Source organism: Coptis chinensis, chromosome 3 (genome assembly GCF_015680905.1).
Source record: "Coptis chinensis isolate HL-2020 chromosome 3, ASM1568090v1, whole genome shotgun sequence".
NCBI lineage: Eukaryota > Viridiplantae > Streptophyta > Magnoliopsida > Ranunculales > Ranunculaceae > Coptis > Coptis chinensis.
In genome coordinates, this window is record NC_141458.1 from 64,258,978 (window position 1) to 64,278,894 (window position 19,917).

General features: G+C 40.2%; 2 protein-coding genes across 4 annotated transcripts; both read right to left on the reverse strand.

The window, feature by feature from the left end:
* Nucleotides 1–709: 709 nt before the first annotated feature.
* LOC147510395 (RAF-like serine/threonine-protein kinase 20) lies at nt 710–14,482 on the reverse strand. The gene is made up of 8 exons (XM_086599318.1): nt 13,569–14,482; nt 13,382–13,480; nt 12,914–13,066; nt 8,913–9,076; nt 3,232–3,379; nt 3,016–3,138; nt 2,823–2,910; nt 710–1,029 (listed from the first exon to the last, which is right to left on the reverse strand). The coding sequence occupies exons 1-8, from the start codon at nt 14,454–14,456 to the stop codon at nt 986–988; spliced, it is 1,707 nt and encodes a 568-aa protein (XP_086455444.1). The 5' UTR covers nt 14,457–14,482; the 3' UTR covers nt 710–985.
* A 1,980-nt stretch (nt 14,483–16,462) lies between these two features.
* On the reverse strand, nt 16,463–19,119 carry LOC147510396 (uncharacterized). Of its 3 annotated transcripts, XM_086602384.1 has the most exons (3): nt 19,005–19,019; nt 18,792–18,927; nt 16,463–17,020 (listed from the first exon to the last, which is right to left on the reverse strand). In XM_086602384.1, the coding sequence occupies exon 3, from the start codon at nt 17,016–17,018 to the stop codon at nt 16,581–16,583; it is 438 nt and encodes a 145-aa protein (XP_086458510.1). In that variant the 5' UTR covers nt 17,019–17,020; nt 18,792–18,927; nt 19,005–19,019; the 3' UTR covers nt 16,463–16,580. The 3 variants fall into 3 exon arrangements, with proteins under 3 accessions (XP_086458510.1, XP_086458509.1, XP_086458508.1); XM_086602383.1 differs by lacking the exon at nt 18,792–18,927 and having other exon boundaries at nt 19,005–19,119; XM_086602382.1 differs by lacking the exon at nt 18,792–18,927 and having other exon boundaries at nt 16,463–17,050; nt 19,005–19,060.
* Between the last annotated feature and the right edge of the window lie 798 nt (nt 19,120–19,917).

A 19,917-nucleotide genomic window follows, 5' to 3' on the forward strand; every position in this document is an offset into this window, starting at 1 on the left:
AGCCCAAGTCCATGCGGTGTTAGAAAACCTGAGCGGTTTTGGAAACACTGCGAGAAAGATTTGATATAGCACCAAAGCTGGAACCAAATTTTGGCCGATTTGGTGTTTTTTTGGTGTTTTCATCAACATGTGTCTCTCCTGAAGATGAAGAAATTTGGTGTTTGATGCTAGGAAAATATCTTACCTAAAGATGTAGTAAGAGCATTTGCAATGCAGGGGATTATGAGGAGTTTGTAACTATAGTCACCAGTTTTTGGCAAAAATGGTTGTGCAATGCAGTGGTGAATACCTGGTGACTATTTTCCCTAGTTGATTTCAAGGTGAAACCTTCCACCGAGATAGTAGCTGACTTGTTAACTTCGGACGGGATGTTGGATTCCGTCTCGTGTGTTTTTTTTCGATTTTTTCTTCAGACGGAATGTTTCATTCCGTCTCGCGTGTTTTTTCGTTTTTTTTTCGGTTTTTTTAACTTCAGACAAAATACCAGACGGGATGTTACATTTCGTCTGGATCAAAAAGCCTCCAGACATAATCTAACATCCCGTCCGAGATATTTTATTCACCTTTGCATTGCATAACTTCACCTTGTTTTTCACCGTTTTGGTGAAAAGAGGGTGAATAAGTGTTGAGGTGGCGGTGATAATGGGGGGATTATATTCACTTGCATTGCAAATGCTCTAAGAGTCTTCCTTTGCAAGATTGTAGCAACTGTACAAAAACCTCATATTTACCGCATTCCCCAACCCGATTTGAGTAACATTCAGAACATAACTGGACGGCAATCTGCATCACATGCATCAACATCTCAGCATGTTCATTATACTATGTATTTTATAACAGACTTCATTTTGGATTATAATGATCACTTGGTGTTCAGAGCTGCTGCCATGGCACGTAGTTCCTTAGCAATGATTGAGAAAGATGGTCTTGAACCTGGATCAGATGACAAGCACCTTTCCATTAATGATCTCCACACTGGATCACACTAACTAGGAATCTCTGGTCGCAAATCACCCTTGATTATGCCAGCTGAAAAATCAAATTGTTAGATGGAAAAAATGCTCAGAAATTAACCAAGGCAGCATATTGTATACATTCTCATATTTACAACTTGTCAATGAATTCTAAGGAAAACAAATATTGCCACAAGATTAATCATTACAACCAATGCAGACGCGAGCTGAAGAGTATTATCTAAGACTACGATCGAACAAACTGGCATGGAAAAAAAAACCTTTCATGACAGCAAGAAGACCACCAAAAAAAATTGTTAATCACTCCGACTGGAAAATAGAGAAAATTCACTAACAAATCAAGCAAGTTCCAGATATGTCTTGGATAATGGTGATCACACAATCAGAAAGTAAAATGACAAACCCATATTTAAACTCTGAAACATCTATATATCACGAGATCCGATCCTTACCTATAATAGCTCCAATTGAAGTACGCATGCAAATCACCGCACATGGGAATCCTTATATATAGTAGAGGAATTTTTCTCAGGGTTCATACTTTTGGAGGACTGGTTACTTAAATATCAGACTGTACTCATTGTTTTCTTAACAATTCAGACTTGGATAATTGTTTGCTACAGTTCATCCTACGGTTTTAGAGGTATGCCTGTTTTCCAAGTAAGCCTTTTGTATTTTGTCAAACTTTATCTTTCATCGCTATTTAATCTATTAATAGACACAACCTATCAGTTTTATTTCCAGGTCTTCATAATGTTCCATGTGTCTTCATTGCATAGAGAAATAGGTAAGACAATCCATAATGGCTCGAAAGAGGTTTTAAAACACACACACACACACGCAAAAAGGAGATATTGATACACTTGAGTGCATTTAAAGGATGCGAACACAATGCCAAACAATTGTGAAATAGTTTGTTATGATTCAAAATAATCGGACTAGATACTGACAATTTGATGAAAGGAACTGCTTGCAAATCAAATGCACTACCATGCCAGATTCAGCAGTTTGACATATAGTTCCTAAGTAAGGGCTTACAATGCAGCACCAGATGTCGGTTATATAAGTTAGAGACAGATGGTTCGATGAAGGACAAAAGAATTGGTATGGGGGTATAGTTCAAGATCCTAATGGAGAAGTTCATTTTGCATGCACAGGTTCTGGTGGAGTTAAATCAATGTTGTATCAGGGTATAGAAGGGGCCAAGCAGATGCAAATAAAAAAAGATTCACATTCCAATAGATTCAACAAGAATGCACTGAAAATACTAAAGGATAAAGAAAAAAAATTATATTAGTTTAGCACATATATAGTGATGTCCATCAAGAAGTGATGAGGTCCATCAAGAACATGTAGTATATAGGGAATGTAACTACCCTGCAGATTATTTTGCTTCAATGACTATGTCAAATGAGGAAATACACATATGTACATTGTGCCTCCCAATGGACCAAAAACTAGGATAACTTGTAAAGGGATATACAGAAGAAAAAAGAGTATCGAAGATTATATGTGAAAGAGGTAGGGGGCTGTGGTCTACCACTCTGCCTCACCCTCAACAAATTCAACACGAAAAATAAGTAAATGAATAAATTATATAAAATAAAAATAAACCCAATTTTCAACAACCTTAGAATAAATAAACCGGTTTGTGGGTGAAATTAAGGGTTTGTCAACCCAAAGTTGCATCTCATACTCTTTTCTTCTTTAGTTATACTCCTTTTATTACTCCCCTTAGATTGGTGCTTATCCGAACGCAGTCATTAGATGAATTAATATCTAACTGAATTTAAGGAGGTAAAGGCATTGAAAATTTTAATCTCATCTAGGATAAAAATTGAAGCCTACCTATTGTTTCCTCTGGACGCAAAAGTGCATAAGGTTCCTCCCCAGTCAAAAGCTCCCACATGACTATCCCAAATGAGTAAATGTCAACCTACAAAACGAAAATAGTCATCATTCTGTTCAATGCATTTAATTCCATCAAGATAAGGAAGATAAATAAATCAGAAATATACTGTCATTCCAGGATGACTAATACCTTTTCAGTTACCATGCTCTTTTCATAAGTCAAAAGCTCTGGAGCCATCCATGATAATGTTCCTCGAACCCCACCTGATATTAAGGTTTTTTGCTTCACCTTAGACAAACCCATATCTCCAATCTGAAGAAAAAATTTCAACTAAAGATACTAAACAATTTGAAATATGATGGGTCACGTTATATGAAAATATCATTGCTGCCTTCCGTAGCTTACCTTGCACACTGGTCGTTGGGGGTCCCTCATATTCACCAAGAAGTTATGAGACTTCAAATCGAAGTGCACAATGTGTTTTACATGCAGATATTCCATACCAAAGGCTGCATCCATTGCTATAAGTATCCTCTTCCTCCGATCTATAGTTCTGTAAATTGGAAATATCAAATATTAGACAAACCCAATGGGCGTAAAAGGACTTGAAGTAGACAACCTGACAGTCCTCTCCACTTATAAAATATGTACATGTAGATAATTAAGAAGTGTGTCTTGTCCATAAGAAGACGTCATATTTTCTAATAGGAAAAGAAGAGGAGAAGGTGAAGAAAAGTTTAGAGAAGAAATTTTGAAGCAACAAATGTAATACACTCTTTGATTTACTTCGAAACATATAAACCAATGGGAGAAGAAAGAGACAGTGAGTCCGTCGGTTCATGACAAGTTCAACCGACTTCAGTGCTTCTAAACAAGGGAAGACTCCATTCTTAGAATATACACAATTTTGTGCACTTGTGTTGTGCCTATATATATCTCTGTAATGAAACCCTAAGAAATTAATCAAGCAAATAAACCTTTCTTCTCCCGTGGACATAGGTTGCCGCATTGGCACCGAACCACTATAAATTCTGGTGTTGTCTCTTTAATTAGTTGTTTAATTCTATATGATATCAAAGCGGAGCACTTAATCTCTCATCTAAATCAATCTAGATAAACACAATACATTATGTCAGATCCAAAACCAAACCCAAAGTCTGCTGTTACAACAGAGACTGATTCTAATCCTGGCTGGAAGCTATCATCAATTCTCTTAAATGGAACAAACTATATACCTTGGTCTAGGGCTGTTTCGCTATCTCTTGGTGGCAAGAGGAAATTAGAGTTCATTAATGGTGCAAAGGTGTGCCCTACTATTGATGATGCCGAATTTGAGAATTTGTTTTCAATGATCAGCTTGTTCGATCTTGGTTACTCAATTCTATGGAGTCAACTATTGCTGGAATTTTTACTTTCTCTGATTCTGCAAAGGAGATGTGGGATTCAATTGAAGATTTATACGGAAACCAGAATAATTCTGCCCGTGTTTTTGAACTTCAACTCGCAATCGGTGTTTTGCAACAAGGTGAGAAGACTTTTACATAACACCTTGGGAATTTGAAAAAATTGTGGGATGAGTTAAACATATATCGTCCACACACCACAGATGCTAAGACTCTTTTGAAACGGGCTAAAGAGGATAAAATCTTCATCGTATTTCGTAGTCTTAAACCAGAATATGAGAATCTAGAAAGTAATATTCTAATGGAAAACACTCTTCCAACACTTGCTACTGTTTGTGCAACTATTCAGAGAGAGGAAACAAGGAAGAAAACCATGAACTCTGAGGTGAAGTCCTCAATCTCTGAATCTACTGTATTACTTGCAGAAAACGATTTTCGAAAGAAGTCACAGGGATTTGAAAAAGGCAAGGGAAAATGGAAACCGTCTCACTGTGATCATTGTGGAAAGAACTGGCACACCAAGGACTGTTGTTGGGAGTTATATCCGCATCTGAAAAAAGAAAAGGAACTGTCCAAGAAAGAGCATGTAGCAGTAGCCGAGACATCAATGTCCAACTCAGATATTAGTCATCAGTTGAGTCAAATTCTCCAACAACTCACTAAATCCATGCCATCTAGCAAAGGTCAATCTGTCTCAACTCGTATCAGGTAATTTACATGTCTATTTTACTGTGCCAGAAAATAGTAACTCATGGATAATTGATTCAGGGGCTACTGATCATATGGCTAATTGCCCTGCCTCTGTCCATACTTTTGTGTCCAAAATCGACAAACATAATATTTCCATAGCCAATGGATCCACCATTCCCATTCTAGGTAGTGGTCAAGTGAAGTTTTTTAATCAAAGTCTCAAAAGTGACGCTCTAGTTGTTCCTTCTTTCCCTGTCTAACTTCTATCTGTTGGCAAACTTACAAATTCTTTGTATTGTGATGTCATTTTTTCTCCTAACTTTGTCGTCTTTCAGGATCGAAAGTCGAAGAGGACGATTAGTGAAGGAATTTATTCCAATGGGCTCTATTTGTTAAAGTCGAATAAAAGGGCGTGTCAAGCTAGTGGGTTACTTAAGAGTCGCATTTTGCATAAAAGACTTGGGTATCCATCTAGTCATGTCCTGTCAAATTTGTTTCCGCATGTTTCTATAAACTCTAATGATGTTTGTCAATTTTCTAAACAAACTCGTTTCCCTTTTCCAATCTCGCATTCTATGTCTAATAATTTGTTTGAGTTAATCCACTCTGATTTATGGGGACCTGCTCCCATTAATTCTTATGATGGCTATAAGTATTTTGTGTTGTTTATTGATGATAAATCTCGTACTACATGGTTCTATTTGTTGAAATCGAAAACTGAAGTTGTTAATGTTTTCAAAGATTTTCATACTATGGTTACTAATCAGTTTGGTGCAAAAATCAAGATATTTAGATCTGACAATGGTACTGAGTTTTGCAAAGGCCGGCCTGTTACCTGATTACCTTCGTAATCATGGGATAATTCATCAAACTAGTTGTGTTGGCACACCTCAGCAGAATGGCATGGCTGAAAGAAAAAACAGACACCTTTTGGAGACCACTTGTGCTCTTATGTTGGGCATGAATGTTCCTAAGCAATACTAGTCTCATGGCGTCTTAACTGCTGCTTATTTGATTAATCGTCTTCCCAGTCGGGTTTTTGGTTTTAAATCCCCATTGGAAGTGCTCAAATCTAGGCCGCTGGATCTCTCTCATCTGTGAGTTTTTGGGTGTGTTTGTTATGTGCATCGGCAAGCTCTTCATCGAGATAAATTCGATGCACGAGCTACTCGATGTGTTTTTGTTGATTATTCTACCACTCAGAAAGGCTACATATATTACAATCCGGCAACAAGAAAACTGGTTGTCTCTCGTGATGTTCGATTTGTGGAATCTGAAGCTTTCTTTCAAAATCCAGCTATGCCTAGGAATCGGTCCCAGGGGGAATGTTTGGCAGATTTGGCACCTCTCCCAGCAATTGGTGAAGATATAGTTCCTATTCTAGCAGTTGGTGAAGATATAGTTCCTGTCGCAGAAGTTATTAAACCCACTGAAGTTTTGGGTTCTACTGAAGACAGGGCGCGGGCGCGCTTAGTGACTGAGCTAATAGATGTGTGGGCGCGCTCTAGTGCTTATGACGTTCCAGTAACTTCAGTGCGGGCGCACTCCCAGAATGAGCTAATTGAAGCGCGGGCGCGCTCTGGTGCTCATGATGATCCAGTAACTTCAGTGCCCCGCTCCCAGGATGAGCTATTAGAGGCGCGGGCGCGCTCTAGTGCACCTCCAGCTCCTCCAGTTTCTCGACAATCAGAACGAGAGAGACGACCTCTATTAACTCTCAAGGATTACTATAAATCCGATAGAGAACTGTATCCCCCAGTGATTCACAGGAATTTTTATTCTTTGCATGACGTTTCATATCCTATACAGGAGTATATAACGTATGCCAATATCACTTCATCTCATCATGCTTTCTTATGTTTTCTTGAGTACTGTCGATGATGTGCAAGAACCCAAGAACTTTAGAGAAGCTAACTCTCGTCCAGTATGGAAAAAGGCGATGCAAGAAGAACTTCTTGCTCTAGACGAGAATAAAACTTGGGAGATTGTTATGCTACCTTATAGAAAGAAAACAGTTGATTGTCGTTGGGTGTTCAGAAACAAGTTCAACAATGATGGTTCCTTAGAGAGGTCTAAAGCACGACTCGTTGCAAGGGGATTCACCCAAACATATGGCCAGGACTACAAGGAGACTTTTGCACCAGTTGCAAAGATGAACACGTTTAGAGTTCTTGTATCTCTAGCTGTGAATCAAGACTGGAAATTATTTCAGATGGATGTTAAAAATGCATTCTTACACGGCGATCTTAAAAAAGAAATGTATATGAGCATCCCACCTGGACATCCAAAGGAGACTAAAGTTGGATTAGTATGCAAGTTAAAAAAGGCTATATGTGGACTTAAATCTCCATGAGCGTGGTATGCCAAGCTCAGTTCTATTCTAGCTATGACCAGTCTTAAGCGGAGTGATGATGATCCTTCCTTATTTGTTAAGTCTAGTAGGTCAGGCTTGGTAGTTGTTCTTATTTATGTTGATGACATAGTTATCACAGGTAATGACCATATTGAAATCTCTAAGCTCAAGGAGTTATTGTATAAGAAATTTGCCATCAAGGATCTGGGTATTATGAAGTACTTTCTTGGGATCGAAATTGCTTATTCAAAAAGCGGTATATTTCTAAATCAAAGAAAGTATGTGTTGGATCTTTTGAGTGAAGCAGGAAAGCTGGGGGTAAAACCATCTAATTCTCCAACTGACAGTGGAGCCAAGTTGGACAACACCGGTGATCTTCTTACTAACATTGGTCAGTATCAGCGATTAGTTAGTAAACTAATATATTTAACTATTACCCGACCAGATATTTCTTATGTAATAAGCTTGGTTAGTCGTTTTATGCATGCTCCAAGGACTCCACAAATGAATGCAGTTTCCAGAATACTGCAGTATCTGAAAGGGTCGCCAGGCAGAAGTATTTGGATGCGGAAAAATAGATATACATCTATTACTGCTTATACAGATGCTGATTGGGCAGGATGTCTAGTTGATCGGCGGTCTACTTCTGGTTATTGTACATTTGTGGGAGATAATTTGGTCACTTGGAAGAGCAAGAAACAGAATGTAGTGGCTAGTTATAGTGCTGAAGCTGAGTACAAGCTATGGCTTCCATCACTAGTGAAATCATATGGTTTCGTGCTCTTATGAAGGATTTATGTTTTGGTTTGCATTTGCCAACTACACTTTACTGTGATAATCAAGCTGCTATGGACATTGTTGCAAATCCGGTGTTTCATGAGAGAACTAAGCATATTGAAGTTGACTGTCATTTTGTGCGTGAAAAGTGCAGTCTAACATTGTCACTACCTCCTTTGTTGAAGTGACCGGTGAGCTTGCGACACATTTTACCAAGGGACTTCCAACTTCCAAGTTCCATGATATACTCTCCAAGTTGGGTTCGCTGGATATCTTCACACCAACTTGAGGGGGAGTGTGGGAGAAGAAAGAGACAGCGCGTGTGCGCTTCAGTTGCACATGATGAAGGCGCGTGCACGCTCTGTCGGTTCATGACATGTTCGACCGACTTCAGTGTTTCTAAACAAGGGAATACTCCATTCTTAGAATATACACGATTTTGTGCACTTGTGTTGTGCCTATATATATCTCTGTAATGGAACCTTAAGAAATTAATCAAGTAAATAAACCTTTCTTCTCCCGTGGATGTAGGTTGCCGCATTGGCACCGAACCACTATAAATTATGGTGTTTTGTCTCTTCAATTAGTTGTGTAATTCTACAAAATCCCAGTTTGCCAAAGCAGTATGTATGCTTTAAATTCTAACGTTTGGGGTGTACAATAAGTTATGCACAGAATACCCTCTCGAGTAAACAAATAATTTATAGAAAATATTGTGGGAAAAGGATAGCTGGGTGTCAATAGAAGGGCACTACATTGGTAAAATCTGTGGGGCTGCTATCAATAGCCAGCACATTACTAATTCACCTATCAAAAACTGATGCGCTGTCTGCAACAATATATATAAAACAAGGAGAACTTACCGATCTTTTCTCTGTAGAACTTGTTTGAGAGAACCATTCACCATATACTCTGTTACTGTGGCCAAGTTTGTCACTGGTCCATCCTTAACTACTCCATAGAATGCCACCACATTTGGATGGTGCAGCTGACCTAGAATGTGAGCTTCCTTCCAGAAATCCGCAATCTTGGCAACACAGATGAAGAGACTCAGTACTGTAGATATTTTAAATTTACTAAGAGGTATACCCACCACCAACTAAATTAGTTCAAACAAAAAGAGTTTAAGAAATAAAATGTCACATGAATATAGTTTGCTTGAGTAAATACTTAACTAAATTAATTTGTGGACAACTTGACCCCAGTATCTGAAGTTTGAACCTAGGTTTGAGACAGCCAGTTTGACAGCTATAATGCGTGTTACAATGGGAGCACGTAGACGTACCACCCCTACCCCTAATCAAAAGATTTTTTTTAATAATACCTATGCAACATGGACACGCCATATTTCAAAAATAATCTGTATTGGATACGAATTTCCTTTGTATCGGACACATATCGGACACATTGTATGTGATATACCTCAATTTTTATATTTCGCCGTCTCAGACACTTCGTATCTGTGTTGGATATGGACACACCTATCTGTGTCAATGTAACATAGAATAATATTAAGCCAAATAGCATTATACTGTCATAATAGCCGCTGGGTAACCATAACCAAGGAGTATTGTGAGGGAGTAATAGTCACATCTAATGAATATTAGACACGTGTCCAGCATAAATAGAAGTACCACACCGACCTCATGTCAACGTCCTCAAAGCTTGCTTCATAAGCAGCTCGCCTCATATAGGTGGTCTACTTCAGCTCGCTCCAGGATAACGCAGGTCAAACAGACGATCTCACGCAGAACGCCTCGACTTATGACATCATCTCTTATCCATATGCGGTCATTACCAAAGGTGTACTTGCACATATCTCTGCCGTCAGCCACTGGTCACGGCCGCAAGCTACTTATACAGACTGACACTCCACATCATTACAGCAAACCTATGAGGACAGTTCTCACATGTTACCCTGATCTCCACCCCTCGTTTGGGACACCCTTTATACGTGGTGGGCAGACTCGATATCTATAAATACCTCCCCCATGAACTCGCCCCCATTCTACAACCGAGAGTAAGATATGTAGGCAGTTCGCTCTCAAGTCGAACTCGGTCTCATCCAATAGTCTATTCCAGTCCCCCAGAGACTATTTGTAAGGGAAAACCATATCACACCTTTACATTGGCGCCGTCTGTGGTCTCGATTACTTGAGAAACCATTTTCACACAACTCAAAAACTCAAAAACTCAAAAACCAACGGTTCTCAAGCCCACGAAGCATGGAAAGCCTCGAAGCTCAAGCAAGAAAATTCGATCTAGTGCAGGTCAATCAAGCTCCAATGCACACGAGGGGCTAGCCACAGCCATTTTCGAACTGGGGCTAGTCATTATCATCTCAATAGGCTCAATTCAGTTATTATGATCCATGCATCTCCAAAATTACTACTGTTAGTTCGTACTAATTCTTTGGTGCTAGCTCGCATTTTTATTTTTACAGGTTAATGAAGCTCCAAAACTGGGGCTAACTATAGTCACGCCAATTCAAGGCTAGCTATTGACGACGATCTCCAAAGCAGGATGCCCACGGACTCACTCGGGTCACAACACCCAGCTGAATATAACGCTCATTCGAGCTCAAACGCTACATAAGCGTCACCACTTTCTCTCGTTGTCAAGACCCCGGAGGTCGCACCAACTCCTGTTGCCAAGATCTCCATCCCTCCGGTCGAGAAACAATCACCTGAGACCAGCTCCGCTGAGGTCGCTTCATCTTCTACAGCAGTTTAGCATGAGGAAACCACTCACAGCTCGTTCTCTACATAACAAAACACTCTCAGGAGTTCAAACGTGCTCAAGCACAGAAAGCTCCCAAGAGCTTACAGGCTCATAGCCTCTCCGAGTCTCGCTAGTTGAGGACCTATACTCCTAGGATCAACTCTCCGCTGTAAGCGGCTCAAAGACGACTGCGCCCTCGGGGGCTACATCATACTCTTCCGAAAAGCGCCCTAGCTTAGCGCCCTCGGGGCTACATACTCTCTCCAGCGGAAAGCGCCCGTGGCGAAAGCGCCCTCAGGGGCTACATACGCTCTCCGCGAGCAAAGCGCTCCCAGGGAGCAGCACGCCCTCAGGGGCTATATACGCTCTCCGCGAGCAAAGCGCTCCCGTGGAAAAGACGCCTCGGGGGCTATATAAGCTCTCCCAGCGAAAGCAAAGCGGCTCTAGCGACAAGGGGAGCAAACGCCTATACGCTCTCCGCTCGAATAAAGCGCTCAGCAAAGCGGCAGCAGAAAGACGCCCTCAGGGGCTACATACGCTCTCCGCGAGCAAAGCGCCCGGCGGTGGCGCAAAGACATTTCGGGGGGCTACATACGCTCTCAGCGAAAAAGCCCTCGGTGGCAAAGACGCCCTGGCGGGGGCTACATGAAAGCAAAGCTCGCAGCGAGCAAAGACGCCCCGGTGGCATACCCTCGGGGGCTACATCGCTCTCGCATAGCCGAAAGCAAAGACCCTCCTAAAAGCTCCGCCCTCGCGCCCTCGGGGGCTACATCACTCCTCCCGGCAAAGCGCTCGGTGGCGAAAAGCCTTCGGGGGCTACATAAGCTCTCCGCGAGAAGAACGCTCTCAGGAGCTTATAGGCTCATATCCTCTCCAATTCTCGCTAGTTGAGAACCCACATCTCTAGGGTCAACTCAGTGAGAACGCTCTCCGAGCAGAACGCTTCCACAAGCGCTACAAGGTCCCTTGACCTACGCTCTCCGCGAGCAAAATGCTTCCATAAGCACTACAAGGTCCCTTGACCTACTGAAGCAACACACTTACATACGCTAGAACGAACACTCGAGCTCTCTAAGGGTCCCTCGACCTACGCTCAACTCAGTGCAAAATGCTCTCTACGAGCCAACCATTTATTCGAACTAAAAAACTCTCTTCTCCAGCACCATATGCTTTCTGTAGCTCCAAGGCTACTTAACTCTCGCGCGCACTCTCAAAAGTTATGCCAAACACGTGCCAATCACGTGTTTACTTTAATCCACCACCAGTTTGCTATATAATACGGAATGATCTCTCCAGCACGGTGAATATTTCTATTCACATTTGTTCGCCTCCTCACATATGCTAAACACGTGGCACCATTCTTGCTCAGCAGATCACTTCTCCGTATAAAGCGACCTATTGAGAAGGGGTTGTGTGAGGGAGTAATATTCACATCTAATGAATATTAGACACGTGTCCAGCATAAACAGAAGTACCACACCGACCTCATGTCAACGTCCTCTAAGCTTGCTTCATAAGCAGCTCGCCTCATATAGGTGGTCTACTTCAGCTCGCTCCAGGATAACGCAGGTCAAACAGACGATCTCACGCAGAACGCCTCGACTTATGACATCATCTCTTATCCATATGCGATCATTACCAAAGGTGTACTTGCACATATCTCTGCCGTCAGCCACTGGTCACGGCCGCAAGCTACTTATACAGACTGACACTCCACATCATTACAGCAAACCTATGAGGACAGTTCTCACATGTTACCCTGATCTCCACCCCTCGTTTGGGACACCCTTTATACGTGGTGGGCAAGGATACACTCTCGATATCTATAAATACCTCCCCTATGAACTACGCCAGACCTGATTCTACTCTCCCCCATACAACCGAGAGTAAGATACGTAGGCAGTTCGCTCTCAAGTCGAACTCGGTCTCATCCAATAGTCTATTCCAGTCCCCCAGAGACTGTTTGTAAGGGAAAACCATATCACACCTTTACAAGTATCACAACTAACTCATGTTTCTCTACTATTTCGAAGGCATTCTTCAAAACATGATCCACACATACATGACTAAGATAGAAGTAAACTAATGGAGAGAACAATCAGAATCACTTTTACCAAAATATAGATAAAAACTTTTAAATTACCAATCGATCTTTCTCCAATTCGCTCCCGGAGAAGCATGTTGGCTTTATCCTTTTGATGGCAACATCAGATCCCTTCCACTTTCCATAGAAAACAGTTCCATAAGTTCCCGAACCAATCTCTCGTATATCTTCAAGATCAGAATGCTTTATAGTCTGCACGGAATATCATTTTAGTAAAAAGAAAAAGAAAGAAAGAATATAGTGATGAATTAACTAGATATAACGGGTATTTATTTCAATTTCCAATGCGAGCAAAAAGTTTTGAACACGCTCTCCCTTATAATCATGGTAAATGTTCCTTTTAAACTGGGTGCCAAATGGGCCCGGGTAAATGGCAATAGTATCTCTGACAGTCCTGATCAGTAGCTCAGCGAGTCCAAGATGGCACATGCTTAGAATAGAGGGTTCATGTTAACTAAGTGAAGAGTACACTTCTTACCAAAAAAAAAATTAGGGATGAGAGAATACCTGCAACTCTCGAGTTGTTAAATGAGTATAAAACCCCACAAGTTCACTAGAGATTCCAGCGGTTACGTTTGGAGAAGTACAAGATCCATTAGTCTCACCCTAAAAAAAATGTATAGTTAGTTAAAACTTAAAAAATAACACTATTGACGCTATTCAATAAAATACAATGAAGTTTGTTTGTAGGTACCCTTTCATCCATTGCTAAACTGGATGGAGCTGCTTGGTTGCTGTCCTTAAACTGTGACAAATTTTTCTTCAAGACCACTGCATTCTCATCTGGAAATTTAGAAGTGCCTCCACTTGCATTTTCCACTAGTGGACCTGAGCTGAAGCATCCTTCATCCATGAAGTCCAATGGATTTGGTCGGGGACCTACTTCACACACCGGAGATGATTCATAAATGCCATTACTAGCAAGAGAAGATATTGAGGACCTTGCTCCTTTCGATGAAGACAGTGACAGTTTATACAACGAAAAATCCACTAATGATGAGACTACACCACATTCAGTACCAGCACCCTTCTGATCATGGCTTGATGATTTTGCAGCTCCCTTGGTATCTAAAAGCACCTTCTGAGCAAACTGAACTTTATTGTATATGTTGTAGCATGCTCCATTGTACAAACCAGGGATCTCAACACTCTTATTAGTGGTAAAAAATATTAGGTCTCTGTTCAAATCAATAGAAATTGATCGACCATTTACAGGAACATAGCAGCTAGCATCATGTGCTCCACGGACACGTTTTGTAACAACCACTTCCCCGCAATCTGCATGATTTTCAAAATTCGATAGATCTTCTTGAGTACTTGGTGCCCTGAAACCAACTGGTTGGTTTTCAACAAAATTACAAGGCAATGGAGAGGTGTAAGCTGTGCTTTGATACCTCAAGTGATTAATGTGAGGACTTGAGTTCTTATAGTCTGCATGTAAATGGTCACTCTGCCTGCTCAGAACATCAGAGGCACGTCTTCCACCAGTTTGGTGCTCACTCCGCTTGGGCAAAGCTCCATTAACATTATTGAGATTGATGGAGTGTCGAGTCAGATTGCTAGACTCTACCATATTGAACATCCCTTCCCATGCATTATCCTGGACAAAGGACCTTACCTTCCGTAAACACGTGTAATTTGATCTATTAGCCTGCCCTTGTTTAAAAATGTTTGAGCTTGGCCTGAGCCCATGGTAGCTTTTCGCAGAACATGTCTTCCCATCAATTCCAATGCTATGATAGCTCCCAATCTCAGGGCGGCTATTCCGATGATTTCTAATCTCAGGGCGGCTATTCAGTGCCCACAGTGCGATGGTTTCGAAGCCTTAAGTGGAGATTGCTCAATGCTCTGTTGCCACAAACAGCAGGTTTCATTGGAGATACCCTTCCAGCCAATTTACTGACACAAGAATCAAAATCAGGAGACCTCTGAACTGAATCACAAAGGGCAGTTGAATACATCAAACTGATATTGTTTGAGTGTCCTGTGTGTACTCCCTCAGTGTTCCTCCAACCCGGATTAACATTTGAGCCCCTGGACATGGATCCTACACTAATATTATTTACCTTGTTAGCTAACTGCATTGCCGCAAGCGACTGATTAGAAATCCCAGCATTGCCTCCATCCTCATAATGAACTAAACCTTCCTTCACTATCTCATTCGTTAATCTCACAGGAAAATTTGCTCCAACACCTAATTCTCCACCATTGTTAAACGGAACTACACCGCCTTGACTTTCCGGAAAATGGCTAATTGGGGCATTATAATCTGACATGTTCTGCCCATACAAATTGACTAAACTCCAATCCCCATTCATCCGAGACGTCTTCATGTGCGACAAATTGGCTGATTCCTCAAATGGGCTATAAGAATTCTGAGCTACATTGTCACTAGTATACATACGTCTAAGTTCTGAAGCTTCAAACCCATAGCTTTCAACCTCACTTGTCTGAATTTGCGGTATATAGGACGATTCCTTAAGAGGGCTACACGAATTTTTAATCCCATACTCATTAATAAACATTGTTTTGGCCTCTATAGCTTCTAACGAAATTAAATCATGAAACTTTCCATACCTAACAGCATTGTTCACCAATTCTTGATTTTTAAACACAACTTTTCTCTGTAAATCTTCACAATTTGGAATTCCAACAATATGGGCATTTGCAATCTTGGATTCTAAACAAGAATTCCCCATACCCAAATCACAAATATTCATATAACAAGAATCTTGAAGAGGTCTAACATACCAATTTTTATCGTCATCAGCATTAGCCGCACTAGTAGCTTTAGTACAGACAAATACCCAAAGCCTAGTTGCATGGTTCCCATGATCATACTCCTCAATCATACACTTAACATCTTCATCCGTTGTAATAGAAACCAATGGAGTATCATCCTCATTATTAGATTCAGGAAGTTGGTATTTGATGCAAAAACAAGTTGTTAATATGGTTGGACAAAGTTGTGATATTCTATACACAAGTTGCATGAAACTAATATTTCTGTCTATGGAAACTATACGAGTTTCTCCACCAATGTAACGTAGCTTTCCAGAAAGCGGTTTTGGTTGAAACGTGCCAGTGTAACTGCAACAAAGCTTCACTTTCTTGGGTTGTAATGAAGATGAAGATGATGAAGGTGGTGGTTTTCTGTAACGAAAGTGTGATGGTTCTTTCTTCATGGTCGTTGCATGAAAGAGAAGAGAAGAGTTGGAAGTGAGAGTTTGAGTTTGTTGATGATGAAATTTTTTGTCTTATGTAGGGGTCAGCTGTTTTCTGTTGCAAAGTTTATGGAAAGACTTGGATTTTGTGACGTGGTCTGTTTTCTTCTTCTAGTAGCAAACTAGTTGTGACATCTGGCTATGTTTCCATTGGAATAAAGAGTTTTGGAATTACCGAAATTGCTTAGCTATGTATAATTTGCACCGAGATATCGGCAACTTAACTAGCATGGCTTAGAGAAAATCCACTGTCTCGTTTCCAATGGGTGTTAAAAAACTTGCGTAAATTTGACTCTCCTACAACTTTTTCCTTTTTTCTCCTCTGCACATCTTTGTAACGCTGTGCAAATCCCTCACTCGGAGAGAGAAAAGAAATATTCCATTCATTCTATGGTCAGAGCTAGCAAATATTTATGGAAGATACTTATACAGTTATACAGCTTCAAATATTAAGTGAATACATTCCATGAAAGTAGAGAGTACTAGTCATCACCATATGCACGAAAACTATACAGCTCTTGGTAAGGAGCGTTGAAGAAGAGATCAGCCTCAAACCATTTAGGATAGCGGACAAGATCGCCTGCTACAAAGCTCATAAATCGCTCACTTCCCTCAGGTACAACCCTCACTTCCCCCTCTACAATGTAAACCAGCTGGTCTACTTGCCAGTCCCACGACAACTGGCACTTTCCTGTTTTCCACATCGACCAATGCGATGCTCCTAGTTCCTCCAGCCTCTTTGCAGACACCTTGCGCTCCACCTTCACGCTATAAAGCTCCTCCATTGGCTTTTCCCACCGACTGCAAATTAAGTTGGACTTTGCATATCTGCCTTTGCTTCTGCCTGCTGTCTTTATTCCAGGAAACGTTGGCAGGTGAATAGAGGTGCTAAAACTAGGAGCTGCAATTGTCACTGACATATCTGCCAATGTCGCATACATTGAAAGGTTAACTTCCATAGATTACAAAACAGACGCATTACTTGTAATGTCATGTTGGTGTATAAAATTATTGAGGCAAGTACTTCAAATGATCTCCGGGCAGTATGTGCCTGAAATGTGCTCAAGAACTAGGAATATGGCCAGTGTACTGATTACGAATATTCGAATATCTACAACTAACAAACTTAAGCATGTTTCAATACTAAGTAGTAAACAAACTTTCCACAACATTTCTGCGTTGGTAAATAGATGGAGATTTACAAATAAATCATAACAAATGCTCCCTCTCTAATACCTAATCCAACTAGATTATCTCCTTTAGTGATTACACAAACAAAACCAGTCAACACTAATTCCATAAATTACCTGTCGAATCTCGGCTCTCATATGAAATCACGTGATCTGTGATACTAGAAACCTAAGATACTTTAACATGCTCGTGCACTTGTATTAAACCACAGATGCTATTTTCCATCTTACAATTTTTCAGTTTCTAAAACATGGTACTACACTTTTACCATTTAATGAGATCCCTATATGTTATTTTCAGCAAGAAAAAAAAAAGAATGTACGTGTACAAAATAGCATATCTTAATATATGAACATCATTAAAACATTTCATCATTAACAGAAAAAAAAAATTGAAATAGCAGTTGACTGGAGAAAGTTAACTATAACGGAAATTATTAACATGGTAAAGCAACAGAAATAGAACAGGACTAGCCACAGACGAGAGTACTTCTAAGCTACACAACAACAAAACACATATGTATGTGGTTAGAAGTTCCTCTCACATTGACCTTACATGAAACTAAAATGTAAATCCTGCAGAATTTTGTCCTCATCGGTTTTGAGTGCAAGAATGACCTAACGTTTGATAAGAAATTTCTAGGAAATAGATTCGCAAAGATTCACAGCTTTTATGTCAGGACAGAAAGAATATTCCGACGGGAGATGGAAGCCATATTTACAGAGGATCAGAATAGCATTATGTGTGGCTTATAGAAGTCAGGGACATATATTCTGCCAAAAATATCTTAGATTTCTAGTATCACAGATTGTTAGATTGATGTCTGTATGACCACGAGCAATCTCAACCAAACCTCTAATTCCTTTTCTATAGTCTGACCAAAACCTATTCGGAAAATGCATGTAACTCTTATCCATTTATAGTAATCAAAGAATGAAAGTGGATCAAGATTGTATTAGAGCAGAAAGTGAGATGTAGCTTCTAAAATTATTCATGTCAACTGATGTTCACACGTTTCGTTCAAATATATGACATGTATATTACAACTTTTATATATATGAAAAAGGGAAACATGTCTCAGCAAGCAAACCAAAAAACAAACAAACTACTGGTATACTTCACATGGTACAACTGAAGATGACTACTAGACTAAAATGAGGATCAACATGCATTTATATTAGACAGGTAAAACTATAATCAACATAAATTACAAAACTGAATAGAAGAAATGTTTGTGGCCTCTAATCAACAAGACATCTTGGTTCCTCACAAACTAATCCAAAGTTCCCAACATACTTGTTTACAAAAACTTACACTACTAAAAAAAAGATATTTCATGTCGGTTACAAAAATTCCTTTGTATCGGTTCTTAATAAAACCAATATAATATTCGCTGCCAAATATTCTAGTATACAAAGTGCAGGGAGGAAGCAGGGGATTGAAGTTGCTGCTAGACTTTATCTAATCAATGAAGTGAAGAAAACTGCAAATCATAGATATACCTATTGGTCAAATGTCCTGACGAGCATGATGGGTACAGAACAACTTACACTACACGACCATAACCATATGATTACAATACCAACGCCAAGTAGTACAGTTCAACCACAAATCCACAATCCAAGTGATACAATGAAACTGAAACAACAGACTAATTCAAGTATTAAACATGAGAGATGGAAAAGAGAAAGTAAAAATGGAAGTAAAAAAATTACCCGTTTAAGCTTCTAGGGCTTGCAGTAGGGACGAGGAGATAAAATGGGGTTTTAGAAAGTAGAAACAGGCAGATAAGAGGGGTGGGGTTGCGGCATGTCACGAGATATTGCGGCATGTCACGGTTTCAATGATATCTAAGGAATTGACAAGATATCACGAAACCAAGTATGGTTGACCGTTGCGGCAATGGTGTGATCCCACTTTGATTAGGTGGTTATCCAAAGATCCTGGCTATGAGTAATTGATCCTCCAAATCCTAACGTCAACGTCTTTTCCAGATTGTTTGGTTGTAGGGTTGGTGAGAACTCCATAGTTAAGCATGCTCGAGCAGGAGTAGCCCAAGATAGGGTTGTTAATGGGCAGGGACAAACCCGATTGAATCCGAACCGATAAGACAAGGACTTAGACTTTACATTTAGTCCGATAAGATTATTGAGCCAGGTCTAGACATACTATTGTCCGATCTGATAATGGTCCGGTCCGAAATCTATGGTAGATTTGTGTGTTTTATAGTCTGATAATATATTCTATTATATGGCTTCTTATTGTGCACAAGCTAATAACAATTGAGTGATTATATTACATGCATATGTTATTGTTATAACATGCCTTCGATCACCATGCATTAGTTTAAAATGCTACTGTAAAGGAGCGTTTTAGTTCTACCTTACAAATGTGATAAGAGAAGAGAAGGAGTTTGAAAATGGGAAAGACCGAGTTCGTTGTTGAGCGAACTGCCTACGTATCTATCTCTTGATTCTGGGGGGAGAGTAGAATTAGGTCTGGCATAGTTCATTTAGGGGGTATTTATAGCTGGTGAACATAGAGATCTATCCACACTTGAACTGACAAACACAGATGTATGGTGGAGATTGTGAAGAAGTGTGAGTATGGCGTTGGTAGGAATTCTGT